Source organism: Lycorma delicatula, chromosome 6 (genome assembly GCF_047948215.1).
Source record: "Lycorma delicatula isolate Av1 chromosome 6, ASM4794821v1, whole genome shotgun sequence".
Classification (NCBI taxonomy): domain Eukaryota; kingdom Metazoa; phylum Arthropoda; class Insecta; order Hemiptera; family Fulgoridae; genus Lycorma; species Lycorma delicatula.
Window position 1 is genome coordinate 140,583,656 of NC_134460.1, and position 21,865 is coordinate 140,605,520.

A 21,865-nucleotide genomic window follows, 5' to 3' on the forward strand; every position below is an offset into this window, starting at 1 on the left:
TTTTTGATAACATAAGAAAAAAGTTTTTAAAATAAACCTTAAAGTAGATGATTTAAAAATGTTTTTCATTTTCATTGTTATCGTAATTTGCTAATTCTTGATCTTTGTAGAAACTTGGTATATAGCAGCTTGATGTGAAAATTTTAGAATGATAGTTGGAAAAGTAAAGAATTTAATACACAGGACAACATACATGCATTTGCACATACGCACAAATGTCTACTTAACAAAAATTGATTTTTTGTACTTAGTTAAATATTGGAATAAATTTTTTATCACTGATTACTTACAGTTTATTTAAATTTTTTTGTTAAAATTTTTTTTAATCTTCTCCTTAAGGTACAAAACTTCCTTATTTCAGTACTCCAAACTGAAAATTAGTTTAAGCTCGGTTCTTAGTAGTCTAGCAGAAAAAAAAATATTTTTCTGAATTTACTGAGATGCTATTTTCCTGTTTCTCATTCCTTGTGGATGGCTTGTTTTCATACAGGTAGTGTTTTTGTAGGGCTATTTAAAATACGCATTTTAAATAAAAATAAACTAATAATAATGATAAATTGTTTCAAATAAATAAAAATAAAAACCGTATAAAGAAACAATAATATTTTTTTCAATTAATCTTGAATTTTGATGTTTTTAAATAATCGCTAAATTAAGTTAGTAATTCGGTGGTTGCTTATAGTTTGTTGTCTACTTCAAAATATTGAAATTTAAAGGACAGTTAAAAAAGGCATTATTTTTTGTTCTTTTGAGTTTTATTTTTTAAGTTAAGTTTATTTAAATTATAGAATGAGGACTTCAGAAATTTACTAAAGTTACTATTTACATTAACTAAAGTCAAAGAAATTTACTTTGAACAACAGCATAAGTCTTTTCTTCCCTGTAAATAATAGAGCAACTTTGTTTTAACATTAAAAAAACTTAAAAATTTACTAGCTTGAAAAATTTTACACAACTATGTTACTATGAAAAATATTTTTTTATAGCGATGTATTGGTGGTCACTAACTTAGGATCGGAGTGATTAAGATTTCCTTTGATTTTTCTATTTCATGTTTACAACTTTTAAAATTTGAATTAGGTATAAGATGTATTAGATTTTAAAACTTAACACATGCTACTTAGAAATTTGTCTGGTTTTTTTGTGTTATCACTCCTAGTTTGTGTTCAAAGTATAAATTTTTCTTTGATGTTATTAAGTATCTATTGTACTGTACATATGTTATCTAAGATTCATTGATTATCATATTTTTTCTAATTTTTATTTTGGATAATTTTTTTTATGTTGACTTTTTATGATTTTAGTATGGTATGATGGGAGGTATGATGGGTCCTGATGGTACAATGATGGCGCCTGATGGTTCTGTTATTCCTGGTGATCCTGCTACAATAATGACAACCACTCCTACACAGAAGGAGATAATACATTGCAAATCATGTACTTTATTCCCCCCTAATCCAAACTTACCTCCACCTACTACTAGAGAGAGGCCACCTGGTTGTAAAACTATATTTGTTGGTGGATTACCAGAAAATACAACAGGTATTTTTTCTGTACTGAATTTGTTCTACTTTCTTTTCTAGTTTTTATTTATTTTAAATAATTAGCAAGAATTTTTTTAGTATTTTATTTTTTGTTTTATAGTGGATTTTCTTTATTCATAATCCATTCTTATATAAATTTATATTATAATTCTTTGCATTTATAATTTTAGTGTTGTCCTCCAATATCCCCTACAATGTGCATTTCAGAGTAATTGATGCTGAGGAGTTGCATTGTTAAGTAATATATTTGTATTACCTATGTCTTAAAAAAAAACCTACTTAAAGTTTCAGGACGCATTGATAGAACGAAAAAAAAATGGTGTAGGGAGGTGAGTGTTTAAATCATGTTTAAGACTAAGACAAGCAAAATTAGAGGATAAACATAATTCCCAGCCATCTTCTACATAATTTCCTTATATTTTTTTTATGGATATAAACAGATTAAATTACTTAATCTTAGATTCTGTTAAAGTGAACCTTTCTAGAAATTCCTGAAGTTGATTCACATGAAGAACTGGAGCTGGAAAATTCATTAAGTAGAATTTTCTTACTGCGGATACTTCTTTATATATTACTCAGATGTGTGTATTAATAAAAGATGGTTATTTCTTTGTTGAGTACTGTTTACCTTTTGTTAGCTACATTCTTTTATTATATGCTGACATGTTTTGGAATAACTGCATTGAAAACTTATTCTACTATTGTCAGTACAATAAATTTTGACAATGGACTTATTATGAAATGTATCAACATATAATAAAAGAATGAAGCTAAGAAAGATAAACAGCATTCAACATAGAAATCAAGTTAATAAGGTACATTTTTACAATATAAATTAATACAAATTATAATTTGTGTAAGGCACAAGATGACCCTATGTAATTGCTTGTACAAAAAGTAATTATGTCCTTAAAAATAACATTTATCTTGAATTGGCACAGCTTTTGATATTTATTTTAATTTTCAAATAGATATGACATAAGATTTAGAAAAAAAACTAATTTTTCCTATGACTATTAGGAATGATATTGTTTCTTTGCCTTACAATGCATTCACTGTGATGGTTGATGGTTTATGGGTGGCACAAGGGTGTTATGGCTCCGTTACCATTTGTCAGTTACTGACATTTATTCAACAGTATTTAGACGTGCATAATAAATAAGTTTACTCCCAGTGTGCTCCCACCACCTTCATATTGATTTAGGAATGAAATGTCAGAGATTTGATTTTAATGTTTGAACAATTTATGTACTTTATCAATTCTATTCTCAAGCCATTACTGAAAAAAAAATCTGATGGGGACACCACATGATTTCATATTAAAATTACATATTAATACACATAGACATTAAATTACATATACATATTATTTAAAATGAAAAGTTCATAAAATTTTATTTCATTAATAACTTATTATTTTTTATATTTTTTTGTATTTTTTATTTTTTTTTGTTATAAATTATTATTTATCGTAAAACTTTTTTTACAGTCAGAGGTTTATTGTATATTAAAAAAATCAATATATTTAAATTAAAAAAAAAAAAAAAAATTAAAAAAAGATGAAGTCTGATTCGAACTGATTTTCTTCCCCCTTATAAGATCCAAATATTTCATTAATTAAAATTTCATTTGGCTATAACTCTGGAACCAATGAAAATAAGTACTTATTTAAATGAAAATGAAAATAAGTGGTACTTATTACTGCACTTAAGAAAAAGTCCAAAATTCAATTTGTTTGGATTTTGGGCTTTTTTGGACACTTGGTTCAGTTGATTGCAATCAAAATGGGAGGTGCATAACTAGATATTATTACAACAGTCCTTAATCCAAAATTTCAACATCCTATGGCTGATTGTTTTTGAGTTATGCGAGATACTGTGTCTTACTATGCTCTATATATTACTGTGCATACTATGTCTGTATGTACATACAGACATCATGCCGAAACTAGTCAAAATGGATGTTTCCATTGAAATCAGAAAAACTGAAATTTTTTTCAATCACAATACTTCCTTTACTTCATACAAGGAAGTAAAAATGTACTAGCTGGTAATAAAATACAGATTTCAATTGTATCTTCTAGACTAAATACTATTTCTGGTAAAATCAGTTTAGCAAATTAAATTATATATATAAAAGAATTCTCTTAACATAAAAAATAAAATAATTCTGTATTTGAAGATTATTATTTATGCTTATGATAATGAGCTCTTCTGTAATTGTAGTTTAAGAATTTTATGTAAATGTTATGAAAAATGGTGTGTTTTACCAGTCTTGAAAGATGTAATAAAAGTTAAAAGAGGAGACAAAAAAGCAACTTTGATTATGAATTTGAAAAACAATGTTTGTCACAAGAAAAAAATGGTAAAGCTGAAATTATTTAATAAATTAGGAAAGGGTCAGGTGAAATGCCCACAAGAACAGGCTGAACTGTATAATTCTACATGTTTTCAAAAGCATAATGCCAGTGCCAATTGATGTAGAGGGTTCTAATCTGTCAAAGAACAGTGTTTACTTGAGTTTGGTGGCAACACTTAGAGCTGTATAAATTTAATTGACTGTGTCTCAACACTGGCCGAGAAAGTGTTAAATGGCTGGAATAGAAGATAGCTAGTGAGTGACAGTTCTTCTACAGAGTAAGAGTATTTGTGGAAGCGCAGATTAATCGTCTGTCTAGTATTATTTATTCTCGTGAATGGTTTTTTCATTTTCTTTTCATGGTTTTTTAAATAAGCAGCAAGCATTCTTATCTTTATCATTTGTTTTATTTTTTCAGAGGATATGATTAGGGAAATATTTGGTCGGTGTGGTGAAATGTTGACTGTACGATTGAGTAATAAAAAATTTTGTCATATAAGATTTGTTCATGAATCATCAGTTGATGCCGCTCTCTATTTTTCAGGTAATTAATAAGATAATTCATAAGTAAGATCATTTTGCATTTAGCCAAATTTCTCAAAATGAAGTTAAAATTGAGTTGTTAAAATTATTGAAGTAATTTAATCTTTATTGATTTGATGGATTGAATTGCAATAAAATTGGATTTAACTTCTTTGGTTGTAATAACTTATCATTCACAAAAATATGTTTTATTGCTCTCTTAAACCCTTGAAAAGTCTAGGTTAAAAATTTTGGTTTTAGAAATATATAAAATTGAGATCCTTCAAATAAAACTGAAAGATGAAACAAGTGAAAAGTTTTTTAAATATAGTATACAAATAGGTTTTCACATTATAATTTATATGTTCTTTAATTTACTATCACTAAACTAAACTGGATAGTAGTGGTTGCTTAGAAAAAAATTCTTCTAATGTGTAATGTAATTTGTAAAACTTTTTACACAGACTTGCAACAGAGTGTTGTAAATCTGGTTTGAAATCTTGTTTATGAACTGGAATGTAGAACTTCTTTGTGAACCCAAACAGCATTCATCATCATATGTTGCTTGGAGCATACCTGTCTTCATTCTCTTTTATTTCATTGTAAATGTTTTATTGTCTGGTAGCTCTCATAAATGATCTTTTAAGTCATTTATAATTTTTACCAGTTTTTGTCCTGTTTGCTGCTTCTACTGATTTTTAGGCTCTACTTAATTTTTTTTTCATGATGTGTTTGAGGCAATTGATTTTTCTATTCTGGGTTGTTCTGCTTTAGCTTCTGTTCTCTTTCACTCCTCATTACTTCATTTTTCATCCTGTTTTTACACTTAATTTTTACTGGTCTCCTTCATGTCCCACCATTCTCAGACACCTCCAGTCTTCTTTGACCATGTATTGTCCCATATTTCACATCCACCCAGAAATTTACTTTCAACATAAGCGTCATTATGTGCTTCTTTAATTATCTTGCTACATAATAATTATCTCTTTATATTTAATGATTAATTAGCTGTATTAGGTTTATATTTTATCTTCATTTCAGAAATTTTTTTAACATGCTTCCTAAGTATTTATATTGTTTTACTCATTCAATTTTTCTTTATTTATATGTGAGCTTCATCAGCTTATTGCCTCCTACTTTCATTACTTTTTGTTTTTTTTTAAAATTCATTTTTATAATTTACTCAAATATATTTTTTAACCATCTGGTATGTGATATTCTTTGCTTAATCTCCAAAAACACCATGTCCTGGCTCTTCATCCTCTTCTTGAGCATTTGTGATGTTTTTTAATATAGATATTAAACAAGGTAAACAAGGATGAGCAACACCTTTTTTTGTTCTTGTTCGGATCGCTTATTCTGTGTGCTTCCTTTTTTATATCCTATTTCTGATTTGGAAACAATTCTTTAATTTTCTATTTTTTCGTTAAAATTTTTTAATATTTATATTAGTTTCCCATTTGACCCCATCAGTTAGCTTTTTAATATTTATAATTATATTCATAAATATTTTTATCACTTTATATTTACTTATATAATTTTTATTAGCCTAATCACATAATCACTACCCTTATGCTCCTTATCAAAAAGAAGAATTTACAACATTACTGTATTTATATAAATGTAGCATTCCATTTATTTGATGATTGAAGTGCATGTCATTGGTACATAAAGGTGAATTGTTGATTAATATAGTCTGATGTGATTTTGTTTCATTGGAAATTTGTACTAAAACCTACTTTTCAGTTAACTGTTCATAATAATTTTTTGTTATAATTCTGTGAGGGCTTACTAATTAAAAGTGTAATGTCAACAGCAGTAGTGATATTTGGTTTTTATATAAGCTCTCACTAACTTATATTAGTTGCAGTCTTTTTGCTGATATTGGTTTTGTATATGTTATTCTGTTTTAGGTTTTCTGTATATCAAGGGTGCAACAAATGAAATATGTTATTTTAAAATTCCATATACTTTTGCTAATTATTTTAAAAGCTGTTTGATGATTAGTAGTCTAAAAAAATTATCTTTAAGTGAACCTTAGGGATAGTTTATTCATTGAATGATGTATTTAAAATAAACTGAAGATTAATTTAATTTCTTTTGTTTGTAAGGTAAAAAACAGAACAGTTCATTGTTTTACATTTCACTGTTGAAGCATTACCTTGTATTCTCCTTTCCATCATTTCCTTAAAAAGTGTTATAACTGTGTTAGTTTATTTTAGGGTATCGTATGCGAATTGGATCAAACACAGATTTGCCAAATACTGGCAGATTACATGTTGACTTTGCTCAAGCAAGAGACGATCAGTATGAATGGGAATGTCGTCAGCGCCAATTGCAACGTGAACAGCGCCACCGTGACAGAGTTGAAAAGGAGCGTATGCGTGTTCCTTCACCACCACCTGTTGTTCATTACACTGATCATGAAGCTAGTCAGATTGTTGAGAAAATTAAAAGTGAGTTTTCTTTAATTATTGCTATATTTTACTTGATTGTACATGATCATGTTAGGGCTTATTGTTTTATCATGTCAAAGGCTTATTAAACAAAATGTTAATAACAAGAGTTAGATAAATATTTAACATGGAGTAAATATGGATTTATGAAGTAAATACGAGGCTCGGTTGATAAATTTTGGACACTAGTGTGCTACACAGAGACAAAAGGTACTATCAAGTTGCGCATGGCAGCACATGATAGCTAAAATCCCCCTCTACAAACCTGTGATAATGTATTGAAATCCATTTACCGGTTTGTTTTCAGTAGCAGTTAAAGTGGAGTTGAGTATGGCCAATATGTCAACACAGTTAAAATAGCGTGCAGTGATTGAATTTTTAACAGCGGAAAATGTGAATCCTTCGAATATTTTTCATCATTTAAAAGCGGTTTACGATAGTGAAACTGTTGACAGGACTACTGTAAATAGGTGGGAGTTGAAATTTTGTGAATGTGAAGCTGGTAAAGTGACAATTGAGGGCACACCTCCTAGCAGACGAGCAGTTTCTGTGACTGACAAGAAACATTGAAAGGAGGTGGATAATTTGCTTCAAAGTGACTGGTGAATTGCCCAGTAATGCATCGCTATTCAATTAGGCATATCTCAAGAACAAGTAGGCCATATTTTTGAGCAGTTGGGTTACTGTAAAATCTGTGCATGATGAGTACTGTGCAAACTCTCTGATGGCTCTCTGCAAGCTGAGTTTGAACCTATTCCACATCCACCATACTCACTGGATTTGGCTCCATGCGACTTTGACTTCTTCCCTCATTTCAAGAGAGATCTCAACGGTAATCATTACACCACTGACGATGAGGTGAAGGGAAACTGTGGCCACTTGGATCCGTGAAAGTCCTAGAATTTTTCAGTGATGGAATGCAAAAATTTGTCACTTGTTGGGAAAAGTGTATAAGTGTAAACAGGGATTATATTGAAAAATAAATACTGCATTTTGCAGGTAAGGTATTGTTTACTTTTATTCATTTTTTATTTCATTCCAGTATCTCTTTTCATTCCCATGCTACGCATATATGTGCAAAATTTATCAGCCAGGCCTCGTATTATCTTAGCGTATATGTTTCAGTAATAATTGCTTGGTTAAATAATAAATTATGTCAGTTTATCATGATCTCATTAATATATAAATTAATTATGTGGGATGCTTCATCATGTTCTATTGTCTAAAGAATGTTTGTAGTACCAAGAAGTGCCATTAAATCGCTGTTAAACATGAAACAAATAAATTTATGTAGGCATGGTATTACTATATTAGGTTTACTAAGAGTGTTAAGTTTGGGTATATACATGGTGTAGTTCAAAATTAAGAACCAATGAGTTATAAATGGCAATTGGAAACACTGATTGGTTTGCGCATGTGCAGTAGCTTTAAGTGATCTGTTGATCTTGTAAACACCATATTGCTGTCAGTGCGTTGTTGTTTGCCTTTGCGAGACTTTTTGTTAAAATGAATGCAGTAATAACAAATCATGCCAGTTGTGAAGTTCAATCAGTGATAAGATCTCTAAACATTATGTCTGAAGAAGACATAATGCTGCTAAAATCCGCTGTCAATTGTGTGAAATGTGTCGGTCTATTGCAGTGAGTGTTGGAAAATTGAGGCAATGGTGTTGTGAGTTTAAAGAAGGCCATTCAATTGTTAATGATGAATAGAGAAGTGGCAGGTCTAGTGTCCAAACTGACAATCTTATTAAAACATGTGAATACCAAAGTGAGAGAAAATCTTCATTTTATGATTAGTAATCTTTCTCTAGAATTTCCAGAAATTTCAAATACAATATTGTGGAGAACCATGACTTGACACTCAAGGCTATCGTAAATTGTGTATCGAAAATGTTGACAATTGCTCATAAAGATCACAGAAGACATCTGCATGTGTTTTAACCACGATGAAGATTTCTCTTATTGTCACTGGGGATGAAGCGTGGATTTCATACATCAATGCTGAGACAAAACAACAATCCATGCAGTGGCATCATTCCGGTTCACCTAAATCAAAAATATTCAGATAAGCCAAGTTTCAAAGGAAAATCACGGCAGCTGTCACGGTCTTCTGGGACCAAAAGGGTGTACTTTTTATTGATTTCATGAAACCTGCAACATTCATCACATCACAAATCTATTGTAAAACACTTTATAAACTGCATCGTGCCATTTAAAACTGATGACAGGGAATGCTGAGATCAAGAATTATTCTTCTTCACCATAATGCACATCTACACATGAATGCATGCACAACAGAAACAGTTAAAAAATTCAGATGCAAGATTTTTGTTCATCTACCATATAATCCTGATCTCGTGCCTAGTGACTACCATCTCTTTCTATATCTCAAAAACTGGCTGGTGTCTCAAAAATTACAGGAAATTGAAGAGTTGAAAATCTGTGTGCAAAAGTAGCTACAATCCCAGATGGTAGAATATTATGCATTTGATTTGAAGAAGCTTGTTTCATGATGTCAAAAGTGTTTGCAATGAAATGGTGATTATGTAGAAAAATAAAGTAAATACTTAACCATTAATAAATTTTTCATTTTTTCAACTGTTCTCATTTTGTTATTGATCAACCCTTAATTTTGAACTGCATCTCACGCATGCTTGCATGTGTGTGTGTGAAACTTTTGTAAAATCTTATAATCTTAAAAAAAGAATGAAAAGTGCTCATTGATCCATGATCAATGAGTAAGGAAATATTCACTTAAAAAAATAATTTAAAGGTATTTCAAAAGAAGAAAAATCATTTAAAAATGATGAAAATCATTTTTAACTGATAATAATTAAGTTCTTTTCAACTGATGAATTCCTTTTGTTATAAAACTAGGTTAGTATGTATTGTATAATTTGGATATTAAATTTAGTAATGGTAATAATAGTAGCCACATTTCTGTAAATAATAATATTGCATATGCAGTAAAATTTTATTTTTTTATTCTTTTGTCTCTCTTTTGAAGACCCTTGAATTTATTACAAAAACCAAATTTAACTAAATGTGCACATCATTATTAAACAGTCATCTGTAGGCCTAGCTTACTTTGACTGGCAGTAGGTGAATAACATGTGGATGAATTGAGAGTTGCATATAACAGGATATAGGGTGTGTGTTCATTCTGTTGTTTTTCTCCATACTGTCCCATTCTGTATCGGGAGGCCATGACAGGAGATTATGTGCATTTTAATAAACAGGTATCATAAGTAGGTAAGGAATTATTGTCAATAAAGCAAAAAATTAAAAATACATATAAATGTAAAAGCAAAACATAAAATGTAGGAAAAAAGTAAAATACAAAACGAATCAATAAAAAAAAATTGTGAAGCACAATAAAAAAATTTTACCTAAGGAATACTTACAGTACCTCACAATGTTTGATAAAAACAGTAATATCTTTTGGGCCATTAGAAATAACAGTGTTATTGTGGAGACAGTGACAGTACAGTTCTATCAAAAAATTGCAAATACACCATCAATACCTACGTGATTTTATAATGATAAATATTTTGAAGGGTGGTCTTTGCACCTCACTTTCCTGATATTTTCTATAAGTTTTGAAATTATTCTCTATTTATTAGTTATTATTTGTTTATACATGTTGTGAATTTTTTTTTTCAGTTTTATCCTATGTTTTTCTTTTCAATAGTGTGGATGATAACTTTATGGTTTCTGTCCAGAAAAATTTTAAATTGGTATAATTTTTGTAGGTGATGAAAATTTTACTAAAGCAATGCAGGTTGTAATAACTTGGCTTGAACGTGGTGACTGCAATAAAAGAAATGCTAACACTTTTTATTCAATGATACAATCTACTAATTCTCATGTCAGACGACTACTTAATGAAAAAGCACAGTATGAGGAGGAACTCCAAAAAGCAAAAGATCTGATGAAAGTTCGGATGCAGGGAATTCTTATTCAGTGTAAGTATAAACATTTTGTTATCATATAGCTACAGACACAGATGGATCAATTCGAAGTCTGCAGTCAAATGGTAAAAGAGATTTCAGATCACTTAGTATTATGTAAGTTAGATGAACTAGAAAGCTGTTTAAAAGGGCTCGGGTAAGGGCTGATTTAGTATAAACAGCACCGTTTGGGTAACGGAGTGAAAACGATCAGCATCTCATGGATGTTCTAAAGGTATCTTAAAATTGTTAATATATTATATACTGTTCATGAACTCATTCATTTTTTCATCGTGATTGATGATCGAAATGAAATCCATTCAGTCAGTCGGTTGATTGACACCGGCTACAGGTATTGAAATAAAAATATTATTGAAGTTATTTCACTTAAGAAACGTTTTTATTAACATAATTGTGATCAGTAAGAATTTCCATCACAGCTGCTGGTAAATGAAGAAAGTGATGCTAATCCACATATTGATTAAGTGAACACAAAGGTGGTATATGCTTTTAATATACTGATTAAAACTTTGTTACAATCTTTTCAGTATGAAGATATTGCTTATGGAATTGTGTTATTAACTAAAACAAATTTTGTTTTATAAAATCTTGTTCGTCGTGTATCTTCAAAATAATAAACATAACTTAAAGGTGTTCTATATTTGAGTTTTTTTTAAATTATTAAATGTATTGAAAATGTTTAATTCAGAAAATTTTACATTACATAATTCTTCTGAAGCATTATTTATAAATTATATTTAACAGTAATAGCATACAATACCTGTTCATCAGATCTCTTCCTGATTAATGTTATAACTCATTAATTTAGATATTATTAGGCCAAATTGGAATTGGTTAATTGTTTGATCAGATCTCTAGATCTGGGATTCATCTTAACATTGCACACTACAAACTTATTTATCCTAAATTCATATGGCCAGAGTGAATGCGAGCGATTCAAAATGTTCAGATTTATTTTAATTTTTTTACTGTGAATGAAAATAATATTTATTTTAAAAATATGTGCATATGCAATTTTTACTGAAATTGTTAAAATACAGACACAAAAAGGTAACAACACTTATATACATTGTTTAAATTAGTTTCTATTTTAATTAGTCAGTTTTTTAAATTATAATGTTAACTTACTATTGTATTAACGTAAATATATATTTTACAAAATTGTTAAACTACAGTTTTATTATGAAATAATTACCATGTTTTAAAAAGGTTACATTTAGAAATAATACCTTTGAGTATTTTTTAAACTTATTAATGGCAGTGTTTAAACTTTTGTTCATATTTGAAAACTTTTTAAAGTCTTAGAAACCTGTTGAAGTGATAAGTGTTTGTTGAAGTGATAACAAAAACCAGACATTACTTTGCAAAAATTAATCGGTTCAAGATGAATAAAAAAATTTTCATTTCTTAAAAATCTTTAAAAAATACTTGTTTAACAGAATCTATTACATCACAGTAATATTAATATAAATCTAATGTATAAATAAAGGAATAAAACTAAATAAAAAATACTTTTACTTGAAACACTCAAAAAATTATTATTCTTATCTATCATAGATTAAGTTAGGAATTTTATTTTATTTTTTACTTTACATTGCCTTCTTTAGTTGAATTTTCTTCTATTGATTTAGTGCTTCCATTGTGGCCAACAATTGTGTCTATCCATGCGTTATCCTACAAGATTATCTTTTCAAAGCTTTTTATTCACACAGCTCTATCATATCTATCAGAACAAAGTTCTCTTGGCAGTTGATTCAATAACAGCATTCAATTTGTTTTTTCATCCTTTGTGTCATTTTGTTTGTGATAAAACTGTTAATGTCCCTGATATTTAGAGCTGAAAAAATCAGTTGTCAGCTATTACCGTTCCTATAGTGTTCTTATATTTTATTGTATTAACCCATTACCTTATTTTTCTCCATACTAACATATCTCATGATTTATGTAACTCATGATTTTTTATTTGTTGTAATATTTTGTGTGTCAGTTGTTTAATCTAATGAAAATTAGTTTTTTTCACTTCAAGGGAATTTCTAACATTTTTGGTCTCTCCCATTGGACCAGGCAGGTTGACAATAAATGTCTTTAATTAGACACATTATTCTGTAAATAGAATTTATGTTTTTCACATGAATTCTATAATTAGTTTGCTAAATGTATGTACATTCTCCTTTCTATAGTATATTTCAAAATAAAAAGTTATGGTCATTGCTTTCAAGGATTATTATTTAACTGTTACACTGCATTGATTATCATTATTTGGAAAAAAACAATAAAATGGACTGAAGTTGTTTTTCTCTTTTAGACTACTTTTTCTTGGTATTTATATTACTAAGTTTTTATAATTAGGTAGTTCTTGTTGATTTTGTTAGTCATTTCAACTCCTTAATACAACTAAATCAGTGTTTTGGTCTACTGATGATTTTATCATCTTCAGAATTGTCATTGTATTTATCTGTATGAAAATGTTTTTCTCTTTTTATTCTGGTGCTATGTATAGTTGCTGACGACTATTATTCTGATATGTATATTCATGTTGCTCTTATGCTTTTTGTACACTTTTTGTTAATGCTAAGTGATATTACTGTTATTGAAAAAGAAGATAAAGAGAACTGATATAGTGTAACAAGAAGCAGTAAATAAAATTTTTAATTACCCAATAATGAAAAACAACTGAAAAAAATTATATTTTAGAAAATATAAAGTATAAAACAATAAAAGAACAATGAACTAAGGATACATTAAAAGAATGAAATAGTTTAACTTTATAAATTCATGGTTACTAATTAAATGAGTAATGAAGGGAATTTTGTAGGTTATAAAAGACATCAAGACTTAAGAGGGTAATTGCACAAAAAAATACTTTAGCATTTAAAGACTGCCGAGTTTGAAAAGGCATGCACAGAGCTTTTGTACAACATTATAAAATGATTTTCATGTTGTAGAAGAAGAAAGTAATCAGGGATAAGCTAATAAGGAAAATAATGAATGGTATTATGCAAATTATGCCACATGAAATATTTTTACTCTTTGGTCTGTTTCATTAATATGTGACTTCTCTGCCAGTGTTGAAATGTTTTAGTAATTTTGAAATCTATGAGCAATAGAGGATACCAAGTGGAAACAACACTGACTTATTTTAGTGATGAATTTGGTATGTCCACCAAATAAAATGAATGAATAACCACATGTATTTTTTTTTTTGTAAGTGAATAAGGTACTGAATTTATCAAAATTTGGGTAAATAAGTTTGAAGTGTTCATAAATGTATATAAAAACATTGTTTTTGATAATAAAGCAACATAAAGCATTGATATACAAATTTTTGGTATTTCTAAGAGCAACCTTTTCTGGTTTTTCATTTTAATTGTTGCTGTTGATGTTTATAATCGCTGGATTCTTTCATTTATTAAAATAAAAAGTTAAACTAGCCAGTTCTAAAATATTAGAATCTTATTGCAGTTTATAATAACAAAGGTTTGGAATATAGAAATGTTAAATTGGGTTTTTATGAAACATATGGTAAAATTATCGTATTAATATGTTGTAAATCATATTTACTCAAAAGTGCTTGAAAACTTGGAAAAAGGTTGGTATTCTGCCTTATATATTTGGTGCAAAACAAAAATGGTTGCAAATAAAAATTCAGATACTATTATCTCAGTATCTGTAATATAAACTAACCTATAGAACAGGATGTAAAAGAAAAAAAAACATTTTTATGGCATTTAGGAAAAGGAAAAATGTAGTGATTTTTTTCCCTGCAGATATAATTTTAAGTAAATAATTGTTTTATTTTTCCATTTTTGCATCTACATTTCTTTTATGCTGATAGAATGAGAGTTTATTGTGGTTGCTGGCTCTTCAATATAGGTAATTATTAGTAATTAGTAATATAGGTTATTGTTATTATTAATTTCATATACCAGAGTATTGGTTGACTGAGATTTAAGATGAGCATCATTATACCCGTTTGTACAATTGAAAACTTTAAAGTGGTCAATAGTAATTATACTTCACTAATTTCATTAGCTGGAATTTTCTGATTCTTTAGTTATAGCATATTTTAAAACTGGCTATTTTATTATGTTTGTAATTTGGATTATGTATTTATTAATCATAGTTGTCTATATTTAACTATACCACATATATAGTGAATGAAATGAGCTCATAAATGGATCAGAAAAATGTGTAATGTTTTAAATCAGTTGAAAGCGATAACTGATTTTAATGGTGAGTAGATGAAATGTATAATGGTGGTAGAACAAAGGGCTTAACTAAAATTATTGATGAAATAATAGTAATAATCATAATAGAATGTTTTATCATCAAAGCAACCTTTTCTCTATATTCTATCTTTTTTTTATGCACTGTTCTATTTCTTTTTTTTTTTGTGAAGTAGTTATGTCTGCACTCTTAATTACAGCTTTGTGTGATTGATTTTTAATTGTCAAGATTTTTATTAGTATGTATATTTTCTTGTGAGATTTTATATGTATTTTATTTTGATTGGGAAATCTTATTGTAATGCTATCATTAGATAAGATACTCTAAACATTACAGTCTGTGTTTAACATCATTCTGTATAATGTTGTTTTGTAATAATTTCATTTGATATGACATCACAACTTACTGTGATATCATTTCAGAACATAAGAGCTGTTAAAAGATCACAATTTCTGTCTGTACGTAGGTCTTGGCAATGAGAATAGTGGGACTGAAATGACATTCAATCCCACTGTTAAAAGCTCATTCAAAAATGTCAATATTATAGAGAACCTTGATTCCAAGAATTTCAGCAAGTGTGAGATCTTCCAGAAGTAACGTCAACAAGGATACTCTTATCATTCAAAAATGAATTTCATTGTTTGGTCTATTAAGACTACACAGTGATTGTAGAAGTACAAAGATCGAGTGATCCACACATTATAGCATCTTTCACATTTCTTGTCCCTAGGACAAATTAATTTTATTCAGGTTTTTCCTTCTCATTATTAACTCATCTTCAGTTAAAAACTTTTTAAAAATAAGTTCATGTTTTCTTACAACTTATATTCTAAAAATGTTTATAAATTACAGTAAAGTTTTACTGAAGTGTAATTATTAAAGACTAATCTGTAAACAAGTTTAAGAAGAATAAAGTCAATTCAGTTGACATTTGTAGATACGAAGAAGGCATTTGATGATGTAGAATGGAAGAAAATTTAGAGTATGTTACAGAAAATCGGAACTGAAATTCAAGAAAAAGAAAAATTATTTACAGTCTGTATAACAATTCAGTAGCAGCTAGTGGAGTAGGTAGTAATGAAGAAGCACTAGCTGTGATTTAGAAAGGCATAAAAATTGAATATGTTCTGTTCTGTTGCTTTTCAACTTGTATAAAGAAGCAGTGCAGGAAAATTGAAGAATAAATTTTAGAGTGGACTAACTATCAAAGGAAAGACGTTAACATTTACCAATGACATTCTTTACAAAAACTATTAATAGTTTAAAGAAATACAAAATGGCATGAATCTATTGTTAGTAGAGAAATTCAATCTAAAAATAAATAAGAATAAATTAAAGGTAATGAAATATGATAGAAAAGAGGGGAAGGTGAGAATTAAATATTGACCAGAGGAACATAATATATATCAAGCGTTGTTATTTAGATTATTAAAATTACAAAGGGTGAATGAAGTAAGAAAGTCATCAAAAGCAAACTGGTAAAAGTAATAACTTTTACAGAGAAAAGAAGTTTGCTGTGCATGTAAAAATAAGAAAGAGGATGTTACAGAAAATCCTCTTATCAAATCCGGGAACAAAGTTCCCGGATTTGATAATAAGATGGTTGTGTAAAGGGTGAAAACTGAAAAGAAAGATGAAGATTTGCATTCATAAAACAGAACACAATTTATAGGATTTAGTAAATATATAAAAGATTATCACAAAATGGAATTTGAGAATATCATTAAAACATTAATGACTGATGATTCTCCTCCCTCCAACAAAAAAAGAGAAAAAGAAAAGAAAATAATAGAAATAAAAATTGTGAAAATTTTATTAAAAATGTATCTAGTGGTGGCATAGCAGACAGTATAATTTTTATTCTATTATGCGACTGTTTTCCTATTGTACCAATAAGTTTATTTATTTGTTGTGAAATTCACGCATGCAAATAAAATGTTAAATGTTTTTATAGCAACATAGAGAAAGAAAAGTGAGCATGTTCTTTTAACCTTGATAATGCTTCAAAATTTACTTTATTTAATCAACATTGAAGGAGAGAACATGCTTGTTTGGTCATCTATATTACATAAAAAACTTAGTTAAAATTCATATACTATTTTACTGTTTTTTTATCAGAGATTGAAGTGAATTTTGTCAGAAAGGCCTCAAATAGCATCCACAAATGTAAAAAATCAGGGATAAAAGTAAGTAAAATAAAGTAAAAAATTGATTGCACTGAATACAAATTGAAGACTAATATTACTATACAATATTATTTTTTTTAATTTTTGCTGTAAGTTATTCAGTAGAAAATAACTGATTGGGATTTTATTTAAAGACTAGAGATATTAAACATTACTTGAGATTTATTAAACATTTATCTAAAATAATATTGTATTCTATTACATCTATTCAGCTGGAAATTAAGAAGAAAAAAAATTAGTATTTTTTTTAATAAAATACTTAATTTTTTTAAATTGCCAGCAATTGCAGGTAAACATACTTTTTTAACAGTCTGTACCTGTTCCCCTTATCCAACACTTTATTGCTGTTATGGGTAAGATGGTTTTGATTTACATCATGTTTAAAAACAAGAAAACGTAAATGTTATCACCAAATGAGGATCCTTTTTCAAAGAAATTCAACTTTTTGCTTTTTCTTTATTTAATAAGATTGATATGTAAAACTAATATAAATGATTTTGATGATAGGTTTTCAGCAGTTTTTGTTGTTGAATGTTGAATATGGTTTTAGATTTTCAAACAATAATTGTAGTGTGCTTACTGTTTTTGCTGCTGAATCTGTGCTAGGTATAGCATGCTGAAATGTGTGCCAAGTAAAGCCTCTATCTTCAATAAAATTAAAACCATCTCTTCTGACTTTGTGGGATGTCTAGAACAGTGTAGTACTACTTTGCATGGGTGTATTTGTTTATTCTATAATTTAACTTAAAAAAAAAAAAGATAGAATTTACTATCTAATGAGCATATGTGTGGGCTTTTTTACTCCTCAGATAATCCTCATTAATTTATTTATTATCCATTATTATGTTATCAGTTTTAATCAAACTTGGCAGAGAGAGCACGCTTGCGATCTTCTGTTATAAAAAATTAAATTAATGTACTATTTTACTGTATTTTGTAAGAATAAAATGTAAAAAAAAAAAAACAATAAAAAAGAGTAAAATTAAATGTATTAAAAATTTGTTGTACTGAATGCAGATTAATATATATTTATTTAAATATAAACTGTTATCAGCTGCTTAAATAAAGTAATAAAATAGAACTTGTTTGAGAAATATCTTTTGATCCATGCATTGTATTCAGTTTTGATTTGATAAACATAATTTTTGTTTCCTAACATGAGATACATGATTTTAAACTGTTTTTTGATGCTGGAAACGAATATGAACTCAGAATCTCTCTATCACCCCCCATTTTTGAAAAAATTTTTAATTTTAATTAAAGGATTTTTTTCATTTTTCAACGTGTAGTTAGCATTTTAAGCTCCTATATTGTATTTTGTTAGCTCATTTTTTATTGTTGAACTTATTATTGAACTAAATCATATCATAGTCACATATTATGACATCATATCTAATACTGAAGAGTGAGCCTTCATGGACAAGATTAATCATGTCTGTGCAGGTCAAAACATGTAGCTGAAAACACAGCTGTGTTGTTTATATTAAGCACTATATTTAGGAATGAATTAATTTTGTTCAGTCTTACTGCTGTCTTAAGTTTATTAACAGTGTGGTGTTTTAATGTCTCGAAATTGTGTAAATGATGTGGAAGGATGCCTTTTGTTATGTATGTTTACTGTAAAATCAAATAGAAAAAACATTACTCATTAAATTAAAAAAAGTACACACTTGTACTATCAGTGTAAAATTGGTGATCAGGATAAGACATGGACTCCTCATATAGTATGCACTAATTGTTGTGTCTATTTAAGAAGATGGCTGAAAGGTAAAGGCTTTGCCATTTGGTGCACTTATGGTTTGGTGTAAACCAAAGGATCATGTAACCGATTGTTACTTTCTTCATTTAACAGCTGTGTCTGGAACTTATAAAAAATCTAAACATACTGTAAAATATCCTTCATTGCAATCTGCAATCAGGCCTGTACCTTGCAGTGAAATTATTCCAGTTCCTGAGCCATCTGTGAGTGTATGTTTTGAAAGCAGCAATGAAGAATCAGGCAGTACTGAAGAAAATAATGATTTTAATTTTGAATTATCTTCCAATAAGCCACATCTTATATCACAAGGTGAATTAAGTGAAATAATTTGGTTTATTGTTCAAATATTGATGAGCTTAAATTGCAATTTGGACAAGTTCATAAACCTGAGAACTGGCGCCTTTTCATAGATTCGTTCAAGTATAGTTTAAAAGTGGTTCTACTAAACAATGTTAACAAATATCCTTTGATACAATCATTTATGGTATTAATTTGAAAGAGACATATGATGGGATGAAAATGATGTTCTTGAAAAAATAAATTATAAAAACATAGCTGGAACATATGTTGTGATTTGAAAGTTTGTTGGGCATGCAGTTAGGCTATACTAAGTACATGTACTTTCTTTGTGAATGGGACAGCTAAGCTAGGGATAAACATTATGTTACCAAAGAGTGGAAGAAACGGGATAACTTAACTCCAAATGGAAAAAATATTATTCATGTGCCCTTAGTTGAACTCCAAAAAAATGTTTTTACCCCCTCTCCATATAAAGCTAAGACTAATGAAAAATTTTGTAAAAGCAATGAAGAAGGATAGTCCTGGATTTTTGTACATCAGGCATAAATTTCCGAATGCAGGTGAAAGAAAAATTAAAGAAGGAATATTTGTTGATCCTCAAATAAGAGTTTGTCAGGGTTGATGCATTTAACTAAATGTTAAGTAATCTAGAAAGTTCAGCTTGGGCTTCATTTAAAGGTTTGCAAAACCTTTCTCGGCAAACAAAAATTTGACAATTACCATGATATTTTTGGTGATCATTTCAGTGATGGAAAACCACTATAAAGGGAAATCGAATACTAACATGCTAGCCAATTACTGTTGGACATTAATTCGGGATGTGATTGAGGCTATTTATAAAAGAAAAGCATCAGTGAAATCATAGTAACACAGGTATAGCCATGCAAAATTATAAATTTTACAGATTTTTAACTATATCTTAATTTTTTTTGAAGTGTAATTTATTTAAAACTAAGGGTGATAGAAAAATTGTATTTACAGATTTGCAATGTGTGCAAAAAAGTAATTCAAGAAATGGTATCACACTTCAAAAAAGGAACATTAAAAAAATTTTTTTGGGCTATCTGTTATTTTTAATCTCAAATAAATGCAAATTAATATTTATTTTTTAATAAAAAAATAGTTGTTATTCAAAAATTGTTATTAATGAATTAATAAACTATGTAATTAAAGAAATAAATAAGAAAATATGTTTTCATAACTACAAATTTAATGGAATTTGCTCTTAGAATATAAAATAATTATAGCCAATGTAGTAGTTTGAAATTTCTCTTAACATTGTACGAAATAAATAAATATCCTGTGTTTAAATTATTAGCTGGCACATAATTTATTACATTATTTTTTCTGAAATTTGTATTTGTTAAATCAAGATTTTTCTAATTATTATTATTGTTTTATTATATAAACTATTAACATTTATTTATAAATGATTTTCTATATTGTTTTATTTTTATTAAAAGTATATAAAATTTTTCAATCTATGATCACATGCATAATTTTTTCTTTTTCTTCTTAATAACAAGAAGCTTATATTTTATAAATTAAATAGGCATTTTTGTATTATCAAGGCTACAGGTGATCTAAGGATTGAAAGATGTCTGTCATTTTGTCAGTTTTTCTAGTTTATATATAGTTTTATAGTTTCAAGTTTATAGTTAGTTATTCATATACATTTTTTATGAGATAATTATGGCTTCTTTTTATAGTAAATAAAATAATATATCTATATATATTAAGTCCATAACTGAAAATCTAAATGTGTAAGTTTTTTTTTTAATGTATATTATTTACTTAATAGAATTAATTTACAACAAGAATTCATAGAATGCTATATTGCTTTATATATACTCCTTTCAAAGAAATTTAAAGGTTAAAGTGTTGATTGGAAGGGAATATGAAATTTTTGCGAGTCACCTTAGTGAATATTATGGTTTACCAGTGCGTTGTTAGATTAGGATTACATCAAATTATTTTTTAGAGTCAAATTGTGTTTTTTTATTTTTTTTATATAATCTATATTGTATTTTTGTATTAAATTTTTTTCTTGCTCTGGATTGACTTCTTGGTAATTAAATTATAAAGTACAAGAAATTTAATTTCTTATTTATGGTGATTATGCAAAATGTTGAGTGGATTGTACAGCACAATTCTACCTGTGTATTTATTAAAAATGTTATTAAAATTTTTGTATAATTTACGCTACTTGCTTGCTTTGATTTTGTTTTTAAATTTTTACTTTAGGTTTTCATTTTGTTTAAATTTTTTTTATTCTATTGTTTTTGTATTTATGTTTCATGTTATGTTTTCTGGGCGGTTTTTTAAATTTCTAATTGTGGTTTTTTTGACTTTGTTTTTAAAACACATCATGTTTAAGTGATTATAACACTGATATGTTTTTCGCCTAGAAAAACCAAATAAAAAAAAATACACTGATTGCATAAGTCAACATATTTTGAGAGAGGCTTTATTAGTAGTTAAATCACTTGCTTTTGCTAATTTAAGGGTTGATTCAAGTATTGCACTTATAACTGGAACTT

At 28.0% G+C, this 21,865-nt stretch overlaps 1 protein-coding gene across 1 annotated transcript in view; it reads left to right on the plus strand.

Moving 5' to 3' along the window:
- LOC142326298 (ecto-NOX disulfide-thiol exchanger 2-like) overlaps positions 1-21,865 on the plus strand; it is an 83,667-nt gene that overhangs the window by 37,025 nt on the left and 24,777 nt on the right. Inside the window, exons 6-9 of the mRNA XM_075368671.1 lie at positions 1,305-1,542; positions 4,321-4,446; positions 6,647-6,880; positions 10,635-10,847. Of these exons, the coding sequence (XP_075224786.1) occupies positions 1,305-1,542; positions 4,321-4,446; positions 6,647-6,880; positions 10,635-10,847 (811 nt within the window). The remainder of the gene's footprint in view (positions 1-1,304; positions 1,543-4,320; positions 4,447-6,646; positions 6,881-10,634; positions 10,848-21,865) is intronic.